We start from the raw sequence: 21,888 nt of genomic DNA, 5'->3' as shown, positions 1-21,888 counted from the left end.
GTGAGAGACTTTTCTTTGTGTTCATCTGAAGTTTTACAACAAAGTCTGTGGCAGAGACTTTGCTAAGCTCGAGTCACTTGTCGGCTGCTAAATCCACAAACAAGGATTTATCCGACAGTTGAAATATCCAGTTGCGAGTGGCTATTTCCTGGATCATCTAGAGAGAGACATCTTTAAGTGTCAGCAGTTTCCAAAAGTGCCTAAGCTTTTCTACCCATACCCTCTATTCCCAAGTGAGAGACTGTGTTTCTGTTTTATGCAAATAAAAATTCCTAACGGGATTCAAGTGTCGGTCTCTACAGTTTATTGGGCCATCAACCTCAGGAACCCTTAGATGAGCAACGAGCGGGAGAAGGTAACGGTAAGCCCAGCAAAACCAGCCACTCTTTCGGGGGTCAGTGCTATATATATATATATATATATATATATATATATATATATATATATATATATATATATATATATATATATATATATGTGGTCTCTACAGTTATTGGGTTATCAACCCTGGGAATCCCTAGACAAGAACAATGAGTACGAGCTGGAGAAGGTATCCAGTAAGCCCAGAAAAATTCAGCAGCTCCTTCAGGGGTTAGTGCTACACATAGAAAAATAATAGGACAAAAGATAAAAATATATAATATATAATATATTTTATTCTATTCTGTACTATTGTTTTTCTATTCTATTATTTTCTAATCTGTTTTAATCTTTTATATTTGAATTTGAATTAGTTCTATATGAAATTAAATTTTCAGAAGATGTTTATATATATTATATTATATATTTTTTTATTCTGTTCTATTGTTTTTCTATGATATTCAATTAAATTATTTTATATTCTAATCTTTTCTATTCTAATTCGATATCAATCTGTACGAAATTTGAATTTCAGAAGATGGTTTTATATATCAATATTATATATATAAAACCATTTTCAAATTTCGTATAGAATGAAATTGAATTTGAATAGAAAAGATAAGAAAAGAATAGCATAGAAAAACAATAGAAAAAAAAGTATTATATATATATATATATATATATATATATATATATATATATATATATATATATATATATATATATATATATATACATATAAAACCATCTTCTGAAATTCAAAGTTTTTCTATTATATTATTTTCTATTCTAATCTTATCTATTCAAATTCTAATTTATTTTATACGAAATTCAAATTTTGGATAGAATGAATTTGAATTTGAATAGAAAAGATTCTTAAACTTATAATAGAATCACAATAACACACTATAGCACACTAACTCACTAGTAGCAATGCACAGAGCCCTGTTCTATCTCTCTCCACTGCAATATCACACTGCAAATGGATGCTCTGGAAAGGAACCTTTTATAGTGTGGGGCAGGTCTATGAGTAATGAGCCATGATTGGAGAGAGTCATCATGACTGTGTCCAATCATGGCTATAATAGTGCTATGAACCCTGATTGGCTGAAGGAAATAGAAGGCTTTGCCCAATCAGGGCTTCCAATGCACATTTTATTTACAGGGTAGAATCTGTGAATTTCATACACTTGGACATATTACAGTATTTGATCTCACTGAAGTCTATGGGGGGGGTCATTCTTGATACTACATTCTGCCTATTTTGTAGGTTAATAGGCTAATATGTTGTCAAAAAAGACACGGGTGGCTGGGCACTGTAACTGGGGATATGGGGACAAAATGCTTGAGAGATGTCTTTAAGCTGTATATAATGTGAAACACTACAGATTTCTTGGGTATAACCAGCAACACTGTATTCTGTATTGGCGCTCATTCAGAGGGTCTATTAATGCTATCCCCATGCAGAGCCATTCGCAGATGCATGTGCATCCACTTCAACTGTGTGTGCATCCACTTCCACTGCTCAAGTGTTGTACAGTGGCTAGACAGTATGTAAGCAGCTTGGAAAGGCTCAGACTTAAGAGGAAGAGATGCAGTACGTTTATCTTGAAAAATACTTTCAGCAATTTTTAGTGGGACTGCGACATTGCGGTGGACAAATCTGACCCGAAATGACACTTTTGGGGACCAGTGACATTATTACATTGATCAATAAATATATATAATAATAAATTGTATAAATGACACTGGCAGGGAAGGGGTTAACATTAGGGGGTGATCAAGGGTTTAACTGTGTCCCCTCAGCGTGTTTTAACTGTAGGGGGGATGGGCTCACTGGGACATGACAGAGATCACTTTCCCCATTCAAAGGGAACAGAAGATCTCTGACATGTCCTCTATCAGAACGGGAATCCGCTTTGTTTAAAAAGGCAGATCCCCCTTCTGCCTCAGTACTAGGTGATCACGGGTCGCTGGCTGACTTTAAGTACACCCGACCTGCGGGCACGCTCCCGCAGCATGCAGTGGGAGCGAGAGCCTGCGACCCGCATTTGCGCCTGCGCGAGCCGCCCTACAGGTACAGCGATGCGTGCAGGACAGCCGTCCTTCTGCCGTATAACGACGGCGGCTGGTCGGCAAGTGGTTAATCAACAAAACCTAGTAGCTGATCGGTTTCTTTGTGGGGGCTGCACCTGATACTGTCTTAGTAAATAAGCCCAGTGTATTTTTTGAGATTACAAAGAAATTCATTATGCGTGGATTCCCTAGATTTTCCCTTATGGGGTGTACCAAAATTCTTGGTATATTGTGTAAAAAGAAAAAAAAACACATGGGACTTTACAGGTACAAACAAGTGTCACTGCTAAAATTGTATTATCAGATCATAATAATTCCCTGTAAAAAGACTGATGTATGTTAAAGTTCTATATTCTATGATACCTCCATGTATACCCTATTATTCAAAAACAATCTGTACAATACTTTTTTACCTCAATATATACTATTACTGCATGGATCAATGAAAGGAATACAATAAACTCTCAACATGAACCAAGAACCTACTTTTTCGTGAGAGCACAGTATTTGTACAATCATACAATACATTAACCTCCCTGGCGGTATGATTCAATCTGGATTTAGGTGCTAAAAGCGGTACAATTATTTTGCATGGAAATTTTGCGTTTTATATTGTAGTCCTGTAATTCTTAGGAATAACTCTCTTAAATCTGTTCTGTAGCAGACATACCGGGTATGATAAAGTTTATAATATAATAAAGAATAATAAAAATTATTCAATAATGTAATCAAATCCTAAAACACAGAAAAATTGACACTTTTTGGTTGCTATGGACAATCTCCAAATTTCAGGCAGAAAAAACAGTATTTATAATATAAAAGTGCATGCAGGACATTACACAGACCACTAGGGACAAAGGGGTTGTGTATTTTTTAATACAGTACTGTAATCTGTAAGATTACAGTGCTGTGTGTGTTTTGTGTGTTTTTACTTTTTTGAATTTGCCACCGTTCTCCACTCCTGTGCGACGTAACGTCGCAGGGAACGGAGCTCGGCGGCATTCGGCACTATGAATCGAGCGGAGGACAGCTCGATCACACAGCGCGGAGGACATTGCTGGATCCAGGTGACAAGGTAAGTAACTCTCCCTGTGTCCTCCCCTGCATCCAGCAATGTGATCCCGAGTCTGGTTCGGGGTTACCGCTCCTGTTAGTAAAATCCCAACCCAGACTCGGGATTACCGCTAGTAGGGTTAATAGAAAAAAGAAACATGAAGATGAAAAACATTAATTTAATATGATGGTAAAGTTTACATGTATAACCTTGCAATAAGCCACAGCCAATACAATAAAACCATTAACACCACTCCTGTGTGCAAAATTCCAACTGTCTGGATGGGGGCTACGGGAGATAGATGAGATAGTCCACTCCACTCCACATTAAATCTGTGGGTATTATAATAATGATAAATTGAATCTGTTAATAAAAAGATAATCTAGTAACTTAAAGTTATAGCGAACTTCCCAAAGATGTCTATCTAAATTAAAGAAAGGGGTAAATCCTCAGTTAAGATATATATCCTCTAGAGACCGCATTATTCAGCTTAACATTTTTCATCATTCTCACATTACTCCTGCCAAGTTGTATAAAATGGGGTTTCCCCCTCCGCAGAATGTTTCAGAGGATGTGGCCAAACTGGTGACTTCATACACTGCTTCTAGACCTGCCCCATTTTTGGGCAGACATTGGTTCCTTTATTTCCTCCACACTGGGCCCGCCCTATATCCCGAATCCCAAGAACTGCCTTCTAGGCATTTTTGGTGACCTGTCTATTCCCACTCATGCTAAGAAACTACTCTGCATCTTATACTTTTATGCAAAGTCCATATTATTATCATGGAAGGGATCACAATCCTCAACAAGATCCACATGTTTGAAACAAATTAACGACTCTCTACCACTATATAAACTTACATTTGAGATCCGCAAGAGAGCTACAACATTCCAAACAATTTGGGGCAGATGGATAGCCAGCCCTCTGACTCTTACTCAAGGGTCTACCTGTTAGCTTTATTATTCTTTGGTTGTAATAACCACCTCATTCAGTTTTCTTTATGTCTGTATGTAAGTTTGTCTTTATAATCAATAAAAATATCTTTAAAAAAAAAAAATGAAAATGAAAGAAAGGGGAGTTATATGCAGTTAACCTTTATGGGTTTATGCAGACTCTCCTCTTGTTGGTGGACAACTGGGCAGCCTCAGGAGAATACATTTGACCCAGTGTTTCTCAACATTTTGCAGACATGGCATCCTTGTTTAAAAGTATGCAAAATCCCATGGCACCCCAATCTAATATGTAAAAAATGCATACGTTGCTTATCAATGGGGAACCTGAGCCTGTGATTAATTAATTTCACATCAAAAGCCCCTCTTCACATCAGATCTCCAAACCTACTGCCCTAGAGCATTATTGGTTGTTATGGTGCAATGAAAATAACTGTTTTACCCTATATAATCAACAATGAGAACCAAACTCATTACTGAAAAACACCAGTAAATGTTAATGTAAAGCCGCGTACACACGGGCGGACTGTCTGTCCAACTTAGTCCGCCGAAACACATTTCAGCGGACAGTCCGCTCGTGTGTGGGCTTCAGCGGACTTTTTCAGCGTGCAGTCTGGCGGACTAAGTATTTCGGAATTTCCGTAATATTGTCCGTCAGACTTTGGTTTCAGCGGACAATCCGCTCGTGAGTAGGCTAGTTGGACGGACTAAGTATGGCGCATGCTCAGAAAGGATTTACACGGCGGAAGGTTGCATTGCTGTGTATTGGATGTCCTATTTCTAGTCCCGTCGTACGTGCTGTACACGTCATCGCGCAAGCTTTCAACGGACTGTTTGTTCATCGTGTGTGGTCAAGTCCGTTCATTCGAAAGTAGGACGGATTGTTCGTCGGATTGTCTGACGGACTAAGTTGGCCATACAGTCCGCCCGTGTGTACGCGGCTTAAGACTCTACAAGTAAAAACTAACTAACCTACACAAAACTGTTCCAGAATGTCCATGCTGAACAGATGGATTATGGGATGTGTAGTTCCATCACCGTTAGGTGGGACTGCTCTCTGTTGAGGAAAAAACAACATCTCCCCGAAACTGTGGAGGAGTGGAAGAGAAAACTTTTACAAAACTGCCTGGAAAGATCCAGGGCACTTGGCATCAGACCAGGGAAGGAATGTTGGGACAGAGTACTGTCTGCCAGCACAACCTATTCCATAGACACAGAGTGGAATCGCTAGTCTATCCTCAGCTATTCCAGAAACACAGAACAGAGTTGCCAGTCCACCCTCAGCTGTACCAAAGACACGGGAACCACCAGTCTAACATTCAGCATTCAAGGAACACAGAGCAGGATCGCCAGCCCATCCTCTGTGTCCCATAGACACAGAACTAGGTCACCAGTTTGCCCCAGCTGTTCCAAAAGGGCCAATTGGGTTCTCCGGAGTCATCACATTAGTGTATGTACCTACATCTGAGTTTGGTAAGAGGGTTGTTTACCCCCATCCTTGTACTGTGTAGCAAACACTGACACTCCTGTTCATTATTACATTACTTACCACCCTTTGAGTGCCATCCATCCTATCTAGACCATTCTCAAAGTTATTTTCCTAACACACTAAGGCTACACTTCTTCCTACAATACTACTCGTTTGCTAATTTCCCCTCCAGTCCCAAACATATTGTAGCTCCGTGACTGATTTGAGTTAAACCCCTCCATACTTCTTCTACAATTACTGCCTTTAAACAGGTTAGGATCATTGTGTACCACCGGAAGGGCTCCAACCAAGCTGTCAAAATGTAAATTCTTTTCTCCCTCATTCTCTGGGAATTTGTCTTTTATATATAAGCATATATTGATTGGTTTGCGCGTACATTATAGCATCTAAAACAATAGTATATATGCAGCATTTTTTTTTTAACTTGTAATACTAGTAATGGTGGTGATCAGCAACTTATACCAGGACTGTGATAGTATGGCGGGCAGTCAGACACTGACACTTTGTGGAAACCAGTAACACTAATACAGTAATCAGTGCTAAAAATATACACTGACACTGCACTAATGACACTGGCTGGATAGGGATTAACAAATAGGGCAATCATAGGGTTAAACATTTGCCTAACATACCTTGGTACATTCACTTTGAGATGCTTTTACTAAAGGATGTGCCGGTTTTAATTCCCTGCTTTGCAGAGAAACAAAAACTGGCACATCCCCACTGACAGGACAGAGCTCTGTAATGCTCACAGTCAGAGAGCTCTGTCCTGTCATCTTCTTCTCCAATCAGCAGGTGCCAAATGTCATCCATTGGCCGGGACCCACTGATCAGCTTGTGCTGTGACTAATGACAGAACAACCGGCATGGCTGTCATGCGCTCGCACGGCCCCTACCCGGAAGTGCTGGATTACGTATATAATAATGTGATCCAGTGCAGGAGCACCACTGGGCTGCCATACTCCTACATGAGGTGGTCAGCAAGCAGTTAAGCTGATCTGAGTGGTTGCTGGTAACCTAACTACAGATTCAGCTCAAGTTGGTGTCTTCTAACTCATTGTCAGGAGTGTGGCAGAGTGGTTAAATTGATAATATGAATAGTCCATACACCAGATTAGTCTCAGGGGGCTTATCCACTCAGTAGCTCCTTCAGTAGTGTGCTGCATATGTACAAATTACATCCCCACTGCGCCTCCAAAAATGACTGTTTAATTAATTAGAATAAAAATTAATCTGTGTTATATCTATTACTCTTGGCAGACAGTGAGAACTGTATGAATTGTCCAGAGGAAGAATGGCCCAATGAGAAGAAAGATCGGTGTATTCCAAAACACCTTGAATTCCTTTCCTACACTGATGGCATTTCTAAAGTATTCCTAACAGTTTCTGCTGTACTCTGCATTGTGACTGTTTTAATAAAGGGGATTTTTATTACCTATCTGAACACCCCGATCATCAAAGCTAATAACAGAAATCTGAGTTTTGTTCTTCTTGTCTCCATTTTGTTGAGCTTCCTCTGTGTGTTCTTGTTCCTTGGTAAGCCACTGGATATAACCTGTATATTGCGTGTCGTGACGTTTGGAGTCATCTTCTCCATAGCTGTCTCCTCTCTTCTTGCTAAAACAATCATGGTTTATATCGCTTTCAAAGCCACCAAACCTGGCAGCTACTGGAGGAAATGGCTTGGAAGCAAACTGGCCAATTCCATAGTATCAGTGTGTTCATCCATTCAAGTGATAATATGTATTATTTGGTTGTCCTCTTCTCCCCCTTTTAGGGCAATTGACACTCACTCTTATCAGGACAAGATCATTATTCAGTGTAATGAAGGGTCCGTTATCGGGTTCTACTCTGTGTTGGGTTATATGGGGTTTCTGGCAGCTGTGAGTTTTGTTCTGGCTTTCATGGTGAGGACATTACCGGACAGTTTTAATGAGGCCAAATACATCACCTTCAGCATGCTGGTTTTCTGCAGTGTCTGGATTTCCATGATCCCGGCCTATCTGAGCACTAAAGGGAAATACATGGTGGCTGTGGAGATATTTGCCATACTGGCCTCAAGTGCTGGACTTCTAAGCTGTATATTTTTTCCAAAATGTTTCATTATCTTATTTAAACCTGAATTAAATACACAATCATCTTTGATAGCAAAAATAGACATGAATAACTACTCCTAGGAATTTGTTTAGAAATGTTTTCACACAAGAATCAAATAGCTTTCACTCAAGTCTAATGAGTTTCAAATGTTGTTAATCCTCGGTCAAAGTTGTGTAAACCTTGTGCAATTTTTTATTTTTCAATGTAGATAGAGATGAAACCTGGGGCTGGAAATGGGTGGTTTTCAAATTAATGTCATTGTTATGTTGGTTTGTTCCTTGTAGGGCATTTGATTAGTAAATAGGCAGCTTCTGAAAGCCAAGCATGTCCAAAATGAAGTTTTTTTTTTCAAGATTAATTAGGTACTGATGAATTAATATGTGTGGGATGAGCTGAAACCCCCCCGTTTAGTTCGGATCCAAAACATGCGAACAGGCAAAAACTTTATTTGAACACTGTTAAAGTCTATTGGACACAAACATGAAAAATCAAAAGTGCTACCTTTAAAGGCTTATATGCAAGTTATTTTCATAAAAAGTGTTTGGGGACCCGGGTCCTGCCCCAGGGGACATGTATCAATGTAAAAAAAAAGTTTTAAAAATATTCCTTTAAATTTCGTACCTGGGGGGTGTCTATAGTATGCCTGTAAAGTGGTGCATGTTTCCCAGGTTTAGAACAGTCTGACAGCAAAATTATATTTCTAAAGGAAAAAAAGTAATTTAAAACTACTTGCAGCTATAATAAATTGTCGGTCCAGCAATAGACATAATTGTTCAATGATAAAAACGGCATGGGATTTCCCCACAGGGGAACCTCGAACCAAAATGTAAAAAAAACAAACACGTGTGGTCCCCTCAAATTCCATATCAGACCCTTATTCCAGCACGGAACTTGGCAGGCCGCAGGAAAATAGGGGGCAAAGAGAGTGCCCCCCTCCTGAACCGTACCAGGCCACATGCCCTCAACATTGGGAGGGTGCTTTGGGGTAGCTCCCCAAAGCACCTTGTCCCCATGTTGATGGAGAGAAGGGCCTCATCCCCACAACCCTTGCCCGGTGGTTGTGGAGGCCTGTGGGCAGGGGCTTATTGAAATCTGGAAGTCCCCTTTGACAAGGGGACCCTTAGATCCCCTGTGTGAATTGGTAATGGGGTACAAATGTACCCCTACCATTTCACAAAAAAGTGTCATAAATGTTAAAAAAGTTGTTGTTTTTTTGACAGTTTTTGACAATTCCTTTATTAACTTCTTCTTATTTCACCACTTCTTCTTCCATCTTCTTTCTTCTGGTCTTACTTCGGTGTTCTTCTCCCCCCCCGCTTCTTCCTCTATCTTCCTCCGGTCTTCTCGTCTGGCATCTTCCTCCGGCTTCTTGTTCTCCACTTCATCCTCCACATGATCCGCCTCAGTGGGAGTCTTCAGCTGTGTGACGCTTCTGTTCAGCTGGCAGTTCTTATGTAATGGAGGGCGGGGCCAACCGATGACTTCCGCCCCCTCTGATGCACGGGGCTTTCCCTGTGTTGTCAGAGGGGGTGGGGTCACCCATTTACATAATCATTTGATGTTAGCTGTGAGCAAAAATCACATACGGGAACGATAAAAACACTTACTTTCAAGAGAGCAATTTTCCAAGGATGAGGGCTGCTCTCCAAGACTGGTAGAGAATATTGGCTTCAATGGACACAGAACAGAAATGGGAATACTTCAAAAAGACTGTTTGTGAACACACTGCAAAGTATATTCCCATGGGCAATGAGTTTAAAAGGCTAAATATCAACCCTATTTGGCTCATGGCCAAAGTTAAAAAAGGTATAAACTATAAGAAAATAGCTTTTTAAAAATATAAAAATGAAGGAACACTAGTGTCATTTAAATATTACAAAGAATATAACAGAATATGTAAAAGGGAAATCAAGGATGCAAAAATTCAAAACGAAAGACAGATTGCAAAAGATAGTAGGACAAATCCCCAAAATTTCTTCAAATATATTAATAATAAAAAGGTCAAGTCTGAGCATGTAGGTCCTTTACAAAATAATATAGAGTGGGTGACTGGGGACAAAGAGAAGGCTAATTTATTAAATACTTTCTTCAGCTCTGTGTATATAAAGGAGCATGGGCGAGCTCATGTCCATAATGGGGGTGGTAGTGAAACAGCCTCAAATCCACAATAGCTCAAAAGTGATATGGTCCAGAAATATTTGGACAGAATTAAGGTGGATAAAGAACCTGGACCTGATGGCATCCACCCACGGATCCTAAAAGAATTGAGCCCTGTAATTTCAAAGCCTTTGTATCTAATTTTTAGGGACTTATTAATGACTAGACATGTGCAGAGTAAAATATTTTGTTTCGGAATTTCGTTTTCGTCTGAAAACTTAATTTATTTAGTTACTCCCAAAACTCGTTTTTATTTATTTCGTTTTTCATTCAAAAATTGCATTCGTCCAAAAATCCACATGAATCACGGTCGAATCTGTCTTTGAAGGCTTATGGTGTCTGTCGAATGTATAAAGAAGATTCGACGGAGCTAGTATATAGCATACTTTAGAACCCTATTAAAGTCTTTGGGACTCCAATGTTCAAAATCTAAAGTGCTAATTTTAAAGGCTAATTTGCAAGTTACTGTCCTAAAAAGTGTTTGGGGACCTGGGTCCTGCCCCAGGGGACATGTATCAATGCAAAAAAAAGTTTTAAAAACGGCCGTTTTTTCGGGAGCAGTGATTTTAATAATGATTAAAGTGAAACAATAAAAGTGTAATATTCCTTTAAATTTCGTAGGGGGGGGGTTGTCTATAGTATGCCTGTGAAGGGCGCATGTTTCCCGTGCTTAGAACTGTCCCTGCACAAAGTGTCATTTATGCAGGAAAAAAAGTCCTTTAAAATCACTCGCAGCTATTATGAATTGTCGGCTCCGTAATACAGAGAACACTCATTGAAAGTCATTGATAAAAAAATAAATAAATAAATAAAAAAAAAGCGTGGGGGTCCCCCAAATTCAATTACCAGGCCCTTCAGGTCTGGTATGGATATTAAGGGGAACCCTGCCTCAAATTTAAGAAAAAATTTGACGTGGGGTTCCCCCTAAATATCCATAACCAGACCCTTCAGGTCTGGTATGGATATTAAGGGGAACCCCGCGTCAAATAAAAAAAAAAATTGACGTGGGGTTCCCCCTAAAAATCCATACCAGACCCTTTATCCGAGCACGCAACCTGGCAGGCCGCAGGAAAAGAGGGGGGGGCGAGAGAGCGGCCCCCCCTCCCTCCTGAACCGTACCAGGCCACATGCCCTCAACATTGGGAGGATGCTTTGGGGGTCTGTGACCCCTCAACGCACCTTGTCCCCATATTGATGAGGACAAGGTCCTCATCCCCACAACCCTGGTCGGTGGTTGTGGAGGTCTGCGGGTGGGGGGCTTATCAGAATCTGGAAGCCCCCTTTAACAAGGGGACCCCCAGATCCCCCCCCCCCTGTTTGAAATGGTAAGGGGGTACAAAAGTACCCCTACCATTTCACAAAGAAAGTGTAAAAAATGGTTAAATAAAACAAACACACTTTTGAAAAATTCCTTTATTAAAAATAAAAAAATAAAAAAAAGATTCCAGCGGCGGTAATCCACTCTTGCTATCCAGCGACGGACGATCATCTCTCCAGCGATGTCTCATCTCATCCAGCGCAGCGATCCATCCTTCTTCTGTCTCCGTGGAGGAGACACTGCAATGATTCCGGCGGCCTGACGTTTCTTATATACGGAGGGCGGGGCCACCCGTCACCTGACCCCGCCCCCCTCTGACGCAAGGGGAAACCCGGGGTTCCCCGTGACGTATGGGTGACCCCGCCCCCCTCTGATGTAACGGAAACCTGCCTGTGTTACATCAGAGGGGTGCGGGGTCACCCATACGTCACAGGGAACTCCGGGTTTCCCCTTGCGTCAGAGGGGGGTGGGGTCAGGTGACGGGTGGCCCCGCCCTCCGTATATAAGAAACGTCAGCCGCCGGAATGCCTGCAGTGTCTCCTACACGGAGACAGAAGAAGGATGGATTCGCTGCGCTGGATGAGATGAGACATCGCTGGAGAGATGACCGTCCGTCGCTGGATAGCAAGAGTGGATTACCGCCGCTGGAATCTTTTTTTTATTTTTTTATTTTTAATAAAGGAATTTTTCAAAAGTGTGTTTGTTTTATTTAACCATTTTTTACACTTTCTTTGTGAATTACCATTTCAAACAGGGGGGGGTCCCCTTGTTAAAGGGGGCTTCCAGATTCTGATAAGCCCCCCGCCCGCAGACCTCCACAACCACCGGCCAGGGTTGTGGGGATGAGGCCCTTGTCCTCATCAACATGGGGACAAGGTGCTTTGAGGGGTCACAGACCCCCAAAGCATCCTCCCAATGTTGAGGGCATGTGGCCTGGTACGGTTCAGGAAGGAGGGGGGGCCGCTCTCTCATCCCCCCCTCTTTTCCTGCGGCCTGCCAGGTTGCGTGCTCGGATAAAGGGTCTGGTATGGATTTTTAGGGGGAACCCCACGTCAATTTTTTTTTTTATTTGACGCGGGGTTCCCCTTAATATCCATACCAGACCTGAAGGGTCTGGTTATGGATATTTAGGGGGAACCCCACGTCAAATTTTTTCTTAAATTTGAAGCAGGGTTCCCCTTAATATCCATACCAGACCTGAAGGGCCTGGTAATTGAATTTGGGGGACCCCCACGCTTTTTTTAAATTTATTTATTTATTTTTTTATCAATGACTTTCAATGAGTGTTCTCTGTATTACGGAGCCGACAATTCATAATAGCTGCGAGTGATTTTAAAGGACTTTTTTTCCTGCATAAATGACACTTTGTGCAGGGACAGTTCTAAGCACGGGAAACATGCACCCCTTCACAGGCATACTATAGACACCCCCCCCCCCCTACGAAATTTAAAGGAATATTACACTTTTATTGTTTCACTTTAATCATTATTAAAATCACTGCTCCCGAAAAAACGGCCGTTTTTAAAACTTTTTTTTGCATTGATCCATGTCCCCTGGGGCAGGACCCGGGTCCCCAAACACTTTTTAGGACAGTAACTTGCAGAATCTTTTCTCTCTGTCAAATCTTTTTTCTCTGTCGAATATTTTCTCTATATAATCTTGGACTAATAGAGGTAAGGTTAGGCACATTCGACCACAGGTTCTATAGACACTTATTGTCAGAGTCATGTCGAATCTCCTATTCTATATCGAACTGTTGTAACAATGAAAACGAAAATAAAGCATTTATTTATGTCGGATCTTTCGTTTTTCGGATTTTGTGCTTTCGTTATCATTTGTCAAAACGAAAACGAAAATAGCTGAAATTCGGAAGAAAATGCATTCGGACGAAAACTAATGCACATGTCTATTAATGACAGGAATAGTACCACTGAATTGGCGCAGGGCCAATGTGGTGCCTATATTTAAAAAGGGAACAAAGTCTTTACCAAGTGACTATGGACCTGTTATTGTAACTTCTATAGTTGGGAAGATACTGGAGAGATTAATAAAAGACCACATAGACGAGTTCTTGCAGGAATAAATATTTTAAGCAACAGACAGCATGGATTCATGAAAGACAGAAGTTGTCAAACAAACCTGATTGCTTTTTATGAGGAGGTAAGTAAAACCTTGGACAGAGGGGTGGCAGTGGACGTGGTATACTTGGACAGAGGTGTGGCGGTGGGCGTGGTATACTTGGATTTTGAAAAAGCGTTCAATACAGTTCCACACACACGACTCACGTGTAAGGTAAAGTCTACAAGTTTGGAAATATCAGTTTGTAAATGGAAACTGAACAGAATTCAGAGAGTAGTGGTTAAGGATTCTTACTCTGAATGGTCTAAGGTTATTAGTGGTTTACCCGAAGGTTTAGTGCTGGGACCCTTACTTTTTAATATCTTTATAAATGATATTGGGTCTGGGATCAAAAGTAACATTTCCATCTTTGCAGATGACACCAAGCTATGCAGTGGAATAACGTCCTTACAGGATGTCTCCAATTTACAAGCCGACCTCAATGCTCTGTCTAATTGGGCGACTATGTGGCAGATGAGGTTTAATGTTGATAAACATAAAGTTATGCAGTTGGGGGCTAAGAATATGCATGTACCATACATACCAGGGGAATACAACTGGGGGGTGATCTATAGTGGAGATGGATCTAGGGGTTTTGGTAGATCATAAGCTCAATAATAGCATGCAATGTCAAGCTGCAGTTTCAAAAGTGAGCAAAGTCCTTTCTTGTATTAAGAGAGGTATGGACTCCAGATAGAGAGATATCATTTTGCCCCTGTTCAAATCATTAGTAACACCTCATCTGGAATATGCAGTTCAGTTTTGGGCACCAGTTCTCAAAAAGGATATTGGGGAATTGGAGAAAATGCAGAGAAGGGCAACCAAACTGATAAGAGGCATGGAGGAGCTCAGCTATGAGGAAAGATTAGAGGAACTGAATTTATTCACTCTTGATAAGAGGAGATTAAGGGGGGATATGATCAACATATACAAATATATAAGGAGACCATATAGTGAACTTAGTGTTGAGTTATTCACTTTACAGTCAACAAAGAGGACAAAGGGGCACTCTTTACGTGTAGAGGAAAAGAGATTTCATCTCCAAATACGGAAAGGTTTCTTCACAGTAAGAGCTGTGAAAATGTGGAATAGACTCCCTGCAGAGGTGGTTCTGGCCAGCTCAGTAGATTGCTTTAAGAAAGACCTGGATTATTTCCAAGTGTACATAATATAACTGGGTACTAACATTTATAGGTAAAGTTGATGCGAGGAAAATCCGATTGCCTCTCGGGGGATCAGGAAGGAATTTTTTTCCCTGCTTTAGCAAATTGGATCATGCTCTGCATGCTCTGCTTATTAACCTTTAAAATTAGCACTTTTGATTTCTCCCATAGACTTTTAAAGGGTTTTCCGCGGCTTTCGAATTTGCCACAAACACACCAAATTGTTCGCTATTCAGCGAACGGGCGAATAGCCAATATTCTAGTCAAACTTATGTTCGACCCGAACATAAAGCTCATCCCTATTCACACTGCAACACACCTTAATTCATTAGTTCTGTCTGAGTCACCAGACTGTCAAACCTATATTTTGGTAAGCCTTGGTAAAGGGGCTGATGTTGGACTTCTTAAATGTGTTGACTGTTTTACCCATTTAATATTTGAAATAAACCTCATATCGGACTTAAACTATTTAGTGTGACAATATTCAGATTAAGATTTTTGAACAAACCCCCCAGCAACCTTTTGTCAAAGTTCTCCTCTCCTTACAAAACCTGCCTCTGATATGTGCCCATACTAAACCCGAAGTGTCTTTTCGTAAAAAAAATGATTTTTGAATGTCCAGTCAATGTTCTAGTAGTAAATGGAATCATAGAGATGTTTTACCTTAGAAATAAAAAAAATCAAAGGAAAAGTCTGGACATATTTTCTCCAAACAACTAAAATTCTCATAATGGTTGTGGTCGTGTTTTATTAAGCAAATGTTAAAAGCAAATTAAATGTTGAATTATTTTTGAGCGACATTTGTCAAGTTTTTGATGGCAGTATCAAATAAAACAACAAGATTTTTTCTGCAAATGTTCGTATACAAATCTATTTCTATTTTAATATGGAAGAAAATTTAGCAATTATTCCCAAGCGCAGGAGATGATATGTTCATATGTATGAACCCCCCCCCCCCCCCCCCGACTAGGGTTGTCAATCATCCTCCAGAAGTGAAAAGTACTCACAGGACACAAAAAATTGTACTGTAACGTAATAGCTCAAACTGAAAGGTATATGGAAATAGGGGTGGGTACCATCATCCTTGAGCTTAGGCCCCTTTCGCACTGGGGTGGTGCGGGTGTCGGCGGTAAAGTGCCGCGTTTTAGCGGGGGTATGCGGCCACTAGTGTGGCGGTTTTAACCCCCGCTAGTGGCCGAAAAAGGGTAGAAACTGCCTGCAAAGCACTGCAAAGCGGCTCTTTACCGGCGGTATAGCCATGCTGCCCCATTGATTTCAATGGGTAGGAGCGGTTTAGGAGGGGTTTAGGAGCGGTGAATAAACCGCTCCTTCACTGCTCCAAAGATGCTGCTAGCAGGACTTTTTTCACCGTCCTGCTTTCACACTGGAGTGAAAGGGGCCATTTTTTCTTTCGGGCGCTACATAGGCACTATTTTTAGCGCTGTAGCGCCTGAAAAACGCCCCAGTGTGAAAGGGGCCTTAAAATGATGAAGGAATAGGGGTTGTCAGGAGCTACTCCAAATGATGCCCCATGACCATTAGGAATTATTTATGGACTATCTTGGTAGCCAGGGAATGGACAATTGAGTATAAAAATATAAATTTATTATAAAGAACAAAAATTTAAACACATAAATGCAAGCAATGTATAAAAAAGTGGTTGCATACTATGACAGAATAGTATACACTAAACAGTCTGAACCCCACAATATAGTGGAGCCTCAAAATATGTAGGTCCAAAGCATGATCCTCAACATGTTTCACAAAATTATTTGCTTCTTCAGGAGAAGTTGACCTTAAACATTTATAAAGAGATACAATCTTAAAGTTAAACAGTCACACATAATGAAAGGGGGGTATGCTAAACATCAAAATAAGTAGACTGGTACTTTGGAGTATTTATAGTCGGGCATGGCTTACCAATGGGAGCCCAAAATGAAGATCACAGGTGGCACAGTTTGAGGCACCTTAAAAGGGTAATCCTCCTGCGGTGAACATAGGGGACACTGAAACAATGTAGTAACTGAAATTTTTTTTTTTAATTATATATAAGAAATATATATTTGGGTCTATATAATCGCAATCAGAGTGAGGTGAAAGGGGGGAGAGATGGGAAAGGGAGGGGAGGAGGTTAGGGGTGAAGGGGAAATGGGGCAGAAAAGGGGAAGTAAGGAAACATCTATCCATTGGAGGTTGGACCCACCCAATAAATGGCATATGAAGAGTAGAGCACCTGGGGATCAGGAACAAGATTCAAAACATAACAATGCATTAATAACCATTAATACCATCAGTGACCATTAATGCAGCCTCATTAGTTCCCAGCCATCAGTGCCCATTAATGCAGCCTCGTCAATAGTACCTGGCCACATCCCATCAGCCTTATCAGTTTGTGCAAAGGCATCAAGAAGAGCCGCAGCAGCCCACAGCCATTTTTAACAGAGCAGGCCCTGGGGATCTTCCACTTACCCAGCGCATTCAGTGTCATACTGAGTCCCACCTCCTGGCTGGGTCGGCTCCTATGATGGACGGCTCCAGGAGGTGGACCTCATGTGTCACTCTGCCACACCGGGTAAGTGGGAGATGGAGATTTCCGCTCTGAAAACTGGCAGTGCCCGCCCCTTCCCAGGCTTCAGAGGCAATAGCCCAGATTTCCTGGCCAAACCCAGGCCTTGGAACGTGGGGCTAATAATTGTCAGTATAAAGGCTGAGGCTGGGGCATAGCCCCGACCCCTCCCAATGCCACTGAGTGCAGCGCAAAGCCATGCTTCTGTGTTTACAAGTTACAGAAAGTAGTGACAGTGATTCTGGCCAGACAGGGCCTATTTTATGGTAGGGGTCTGGTGCTGCAGGTCCAATAGCCCCTATGTATATATATATATATATATATATATATATATATATATATATATACTCAGTTAACCATCTCCAAACACGAATTGATCATTTAGGAGACCGACAGGATGGAAGTCAGTTCATTGACTTTGCAGATGCTTATAATGAGCTAGTGGATGCTCATAAAGATCATTCAGAAGACTTGCAGTTGATTAAGGATAAGCTTGAAAATCTCGAGGACCGTTCTTGTCAGACAAATATCAAAATTAGAGGCATTCCAGAGTCGATTAGAGACCTCCTGACTTAATTCAGTATTTACAGCAATTCTTTTTGGGCATTGATTCCGTTGCTGTTCCCTTAAGATTGTGCCTACTGAATTTTTAAGCCACCGTATATCACTGCAGATAAGCAGCTTGATGTACTAGCACACCTGTACTTCTATCAAGCTAAAAGTCATATCCTGCTAGCTGCCAAAAACATGCAATTCTTTACAGAACCATATTCATCCTTTTCAATATATGCAGATTTCTCAGCCGCCATAGCGCAGAAGAGAAAGAAATTTGGGCCTGTTACCAAAATCCTATAGGAAAACAAAATTACATACAAATGGGAGTTCCCTACAAAGCTTCTGGCAACCTTCCAAGGTAAAACCAAGACCATTCTTCACTTGAAACAAGGGCTGAACAATCTACACTACTGGGGACTTCCTTCGTCTCCAGATGCAGAAACTCTGCAAAGGGCTCCACCAGGCATGGCACCGAAGATTGGCATGTAGTGGATAACACTTGATAGTTTTTGTTTTCATGTCATTATGGCCATAACCTGCTATTAACAATGTTCCTTTATGTATGGCTAAATGTTACCACTGGTTCTCTATATGTACAGGTTTTTGTTCTATCCTCCCTGAAGTGAACACAGGTGTGCTTGTTCTTATTCTTGCCTTCCTTTTACTTTCATCTCTGATTCCATCCTTCTCTCCTTTTACTAGCCATTATAACACTTGACATACTTTTTGTAGCCAGTGCAATGCTAGGAGTTGTGATTGGATTAAACTGTGGTACATATTTGCAGAGGGTTTAGTCTTTTTCACTGTACATGTCATATGAGCATACTTTCATACATTGATGTCCCTACTCCATGGCTCTTAAAATCTTTCTCTCAATGCTAAAGGGCTTAATAGTCCTTATAAAAGATTGCTTTAGCCTCTAAATGTGACATTCTCTGAGTCAAAGAGACCTATTTTGCAGCCTCTAAACCACCCACTTGTGCCCACCCAAAATTCTCCAACCTCTAATTTGCTAATGCAAAAACCAAGCGCAAAGGAGTGATGATAGCTATTGGAGACATTGTTGCCTTCCAACTCCATGCCTTAGAAGAGGATGCCAATGGTCACTTTCTTTTTCTCTCTCTGTCCTATTACAATCATGAATATCTATGCCTCCAACACTCACCATAAAACATTTTACAAATCGTTGATCCATGAACTACAACCTTAGAGAGTCTGCTTTATTATCATCTGTGGAGAGTTGAATGAAATTATAGAACCTCCATAGACTCTACACTTTCTACCCATAAATCATCCTCCTCTCTATCCACTTTTTTAACAAATAAAGACCTATTCAATGCATGACGCTGTATCCATGGCAATGAAAGAGACTACACCTTTTATTCCAATATGCATGCATGAAGTATACTCTAGAATATACTTTTTCCTTATCGATAAATTTACATTACAATGTAGGTTTGATCACTTGATCGGACCACGCAACCATTTCTATCAATCTGCTCCTTAATAATGCCTTGGGCTCGCCTTCTCCTTGGCGGCTTAATTCTACTATGCTTTCTAACCTGATTTTTAGGAAGCAGATTGATTCGGAAATTGATTCCTTTTTTTCAAATGAATGCAGGATCAGTATCTACCAGATGCTCACACGGATTTTATTTTAGGCCTTTTGATTAAATAGTCAGCTCATAAGAAATGACAACGCATAAGATGGTTTCTCAAATCAAATCTCAACTCCATACCCTTGAAGTCTGTAATAAAAACAAACCAGACCCTTCCCTAACACAAGAGATACGTGCACTCTGTTATCAGCTTTGCACCCTTGTTCAAAAATCCTATGAATTCAATAATGACAAAGCATCTGCATCTTTGTTCCCTCCATGCACGGTACTTAATGCTGAAGGTGAACCCTGATAGGGCAGCCAATCACCTGTGACCAGTGGCATCCAACTTGGCGGTAGTGAGGATGTATGTGAGTGGATTATTATCTGTTTTGACCACAAAGTTCGCTCTGTACAGGTGTTATGACTAATTCCTGATTGATGTTATTAAAAACAGAAATATGTTATTAAAAGCTAACAAATAGAAATATAGTATTAAAAGCTAGACAATAGAACAATTGCAAAAGTAAAACATTGAGAAGGGAGGGGGGAGTAGAGAGCATTTAGTAGGAGATGTGTCTGTGTGTTAGGTGAAGGTTACAGAACACATTTCAACAGTGAGAACAAAATGGAGTCTCTTGTGCTTAAATGAACAGTACAGTGAATGTCTATGTCATAGGTAAACACTCAGCTTATCTTTGGGAAAAATACTGCACTACTACAAAAACCTCTAATAGTGAAAATAAATAAAAATAAAAAATAAAATAAAATAAGCAGCCGCTAAAAGTGAGATACACACTGAAGTAAATGAAGAGGAATTTAGCAGCGCTAAACCATATGAATACAAAATATATATAAAATATAAAAATATATATAAAACTAAGAACAAACACAACCAAATATGAGGAAATGGTGTGTGATGGCACCGTGGAATAAAGCAATAATTAATACTGAAAATGTCCCAAAGTGAATATCATAAGTGAATTACGGAACAAACACCCAACAATGATAATTGTGTTAAATGAAGTCCATAAACACACATACACATCAGTAGATATTATTCAGTGATGAGTTCCACCACCACAAACCATGTGCCAACACCACAAAGATTGCACGCATACCACAAGGCAAGCTAGGTGAGCTTGCAGCTAATTACCCAGCCAGGGCCTTTATCCAGATGGTTCTGAAACAGTAACTCCAGATGGTCGATATGGTGGAGGAGATATGACCAGCAAATGGCCGGGATAATTCAATCAAGCAGGAACCATGGGGAGCAGCCAAATGTTTAACTCGTGAACAGTTCATAATAAAGTTGGTGAGTCCATAAAGGTACGTGATGTCAAATAGTGATAATCACCCGGGAGAAAAGGGAATAACCACCGTGAGAAATTCTGCCACCAAAATTTAATATGAGGAGGCTTACAAATGGACCCAATTCGGCTTATACCAAATGGGTTAACCAGGCGATGGGGTGTCTCAATACCTAAATATGGATGCTCGACTGGAGACTTCTCCAATAGACTATATACTGTTAGGAAGGTTTTCCAACCACCACTGGAGCCAATACAACAGTGTATATAAATGTACAGGGCCATGAAGCAGAGAAAAGTCAGGTTACCAGTCAGGCTTTGCTGTATTAAGGGGCTGTGTACTCATCTTATCTACTACTGCCCACTTTAAAGCCAGAAACTGTGAAGGGGGGCGTGGCCTGCTGCGGACCGGGATGGCTGCCTGAGATCCGAGCTCCGCTCCACGGCCTGGATATCGGCAACACGCAGCGACTTTCCTCTCCCCAGCCCACACCACCGGAGCGGGGAAGGAGCAGGGATGAATGGGGCATGTCGAAAATCGCGGTATAATCCGCCCAAACCCCGCTGCTTAACGGATTTTTATCCGTCAGCCGCCGCTATGCAGAAGGCCCAAGATGGCGCCGACCCTCTCAACCCGCCGCACGCTGCCTCCGCAGCCTCGCTGGGCCATCACACCGCACTGCACTCAGCACAGGAGGACGCTCCAGAGGCCTGCAGGGACATCATGGACACTCTTCCTCCTCCGGTGGAGTCCCCAGGAGACCTCATGGCTGACAGAGGTAAGAGACTGGCTACCTCCCCAGCACATTCCCCAAACAAAGCTCCACATGCCAAAAAGCAGCTTTGGTCTGCAGTTGTGGCCGGGACTCATACTTCTCATTCTACCCCCTCATTGGCGGCCATGCCTGCCTCAGACAGTACAGTGTCTGAATCCACATTGAAAAACATGCTACTTACCTTGCAGCAAGACCTGCACAGGGAGCTACAGATCTCCATTTCCCAGATGCATGACTGCATTGATTGCATTGAGGAACGCAATGACGCTCTTGAAGAAAATCTTCAAGATTACTCTAAAG

General features: G+C 41.2%; 1 protein-coding gene across 1 annotated transcript in view; it reads left to right on the top strand.

Moving 5' to 3' along the window:
• The window catches only part of LOC143941155 (vomeronasal type-2 receptor 26-like), a 99,630-nt gene extending 88,961 nt beyond the window's left edge, over positions 1-10,669 (top strand). Inside the window, exon 6 of the mRNA XM_077463181.1 lies at positions 7,191-10,669. Coding sequence (XP_077319307.1) covers positions 7,191-8,107 — 917 coding nt within the window. The 3' untranslated portion in view covers positions 8,108-10,669. The remainder of the gene's footprint in view (positions 1-7,190) is intronic.
• Positions 10,670-21,888: the final 11,219 nt, after the last annotated feature.

Source organism: Lithobates pipiens, unplaced genomic scaffold, assembly GCF_037356315.1.
Source record: "Lithobates pipiens isolate NorthernLeopardFrog02 unplaced genomic scaffold, aLitPip1_a1.2 Scaffold_3, whole genome shotgun sequence".
In the NCBI taxonomy this organism is placed as follows: domain Eukaryota; kingdom Metazoa; phylum Chordata; class Amphibia; order Anura; family Ranidae; genus Lithobates; species Lithobates pipiens.
Note: the sequence above shows the minus strand (reverse complement) of the source record. Positions and strands in the feature narration are given on the sequence as shown.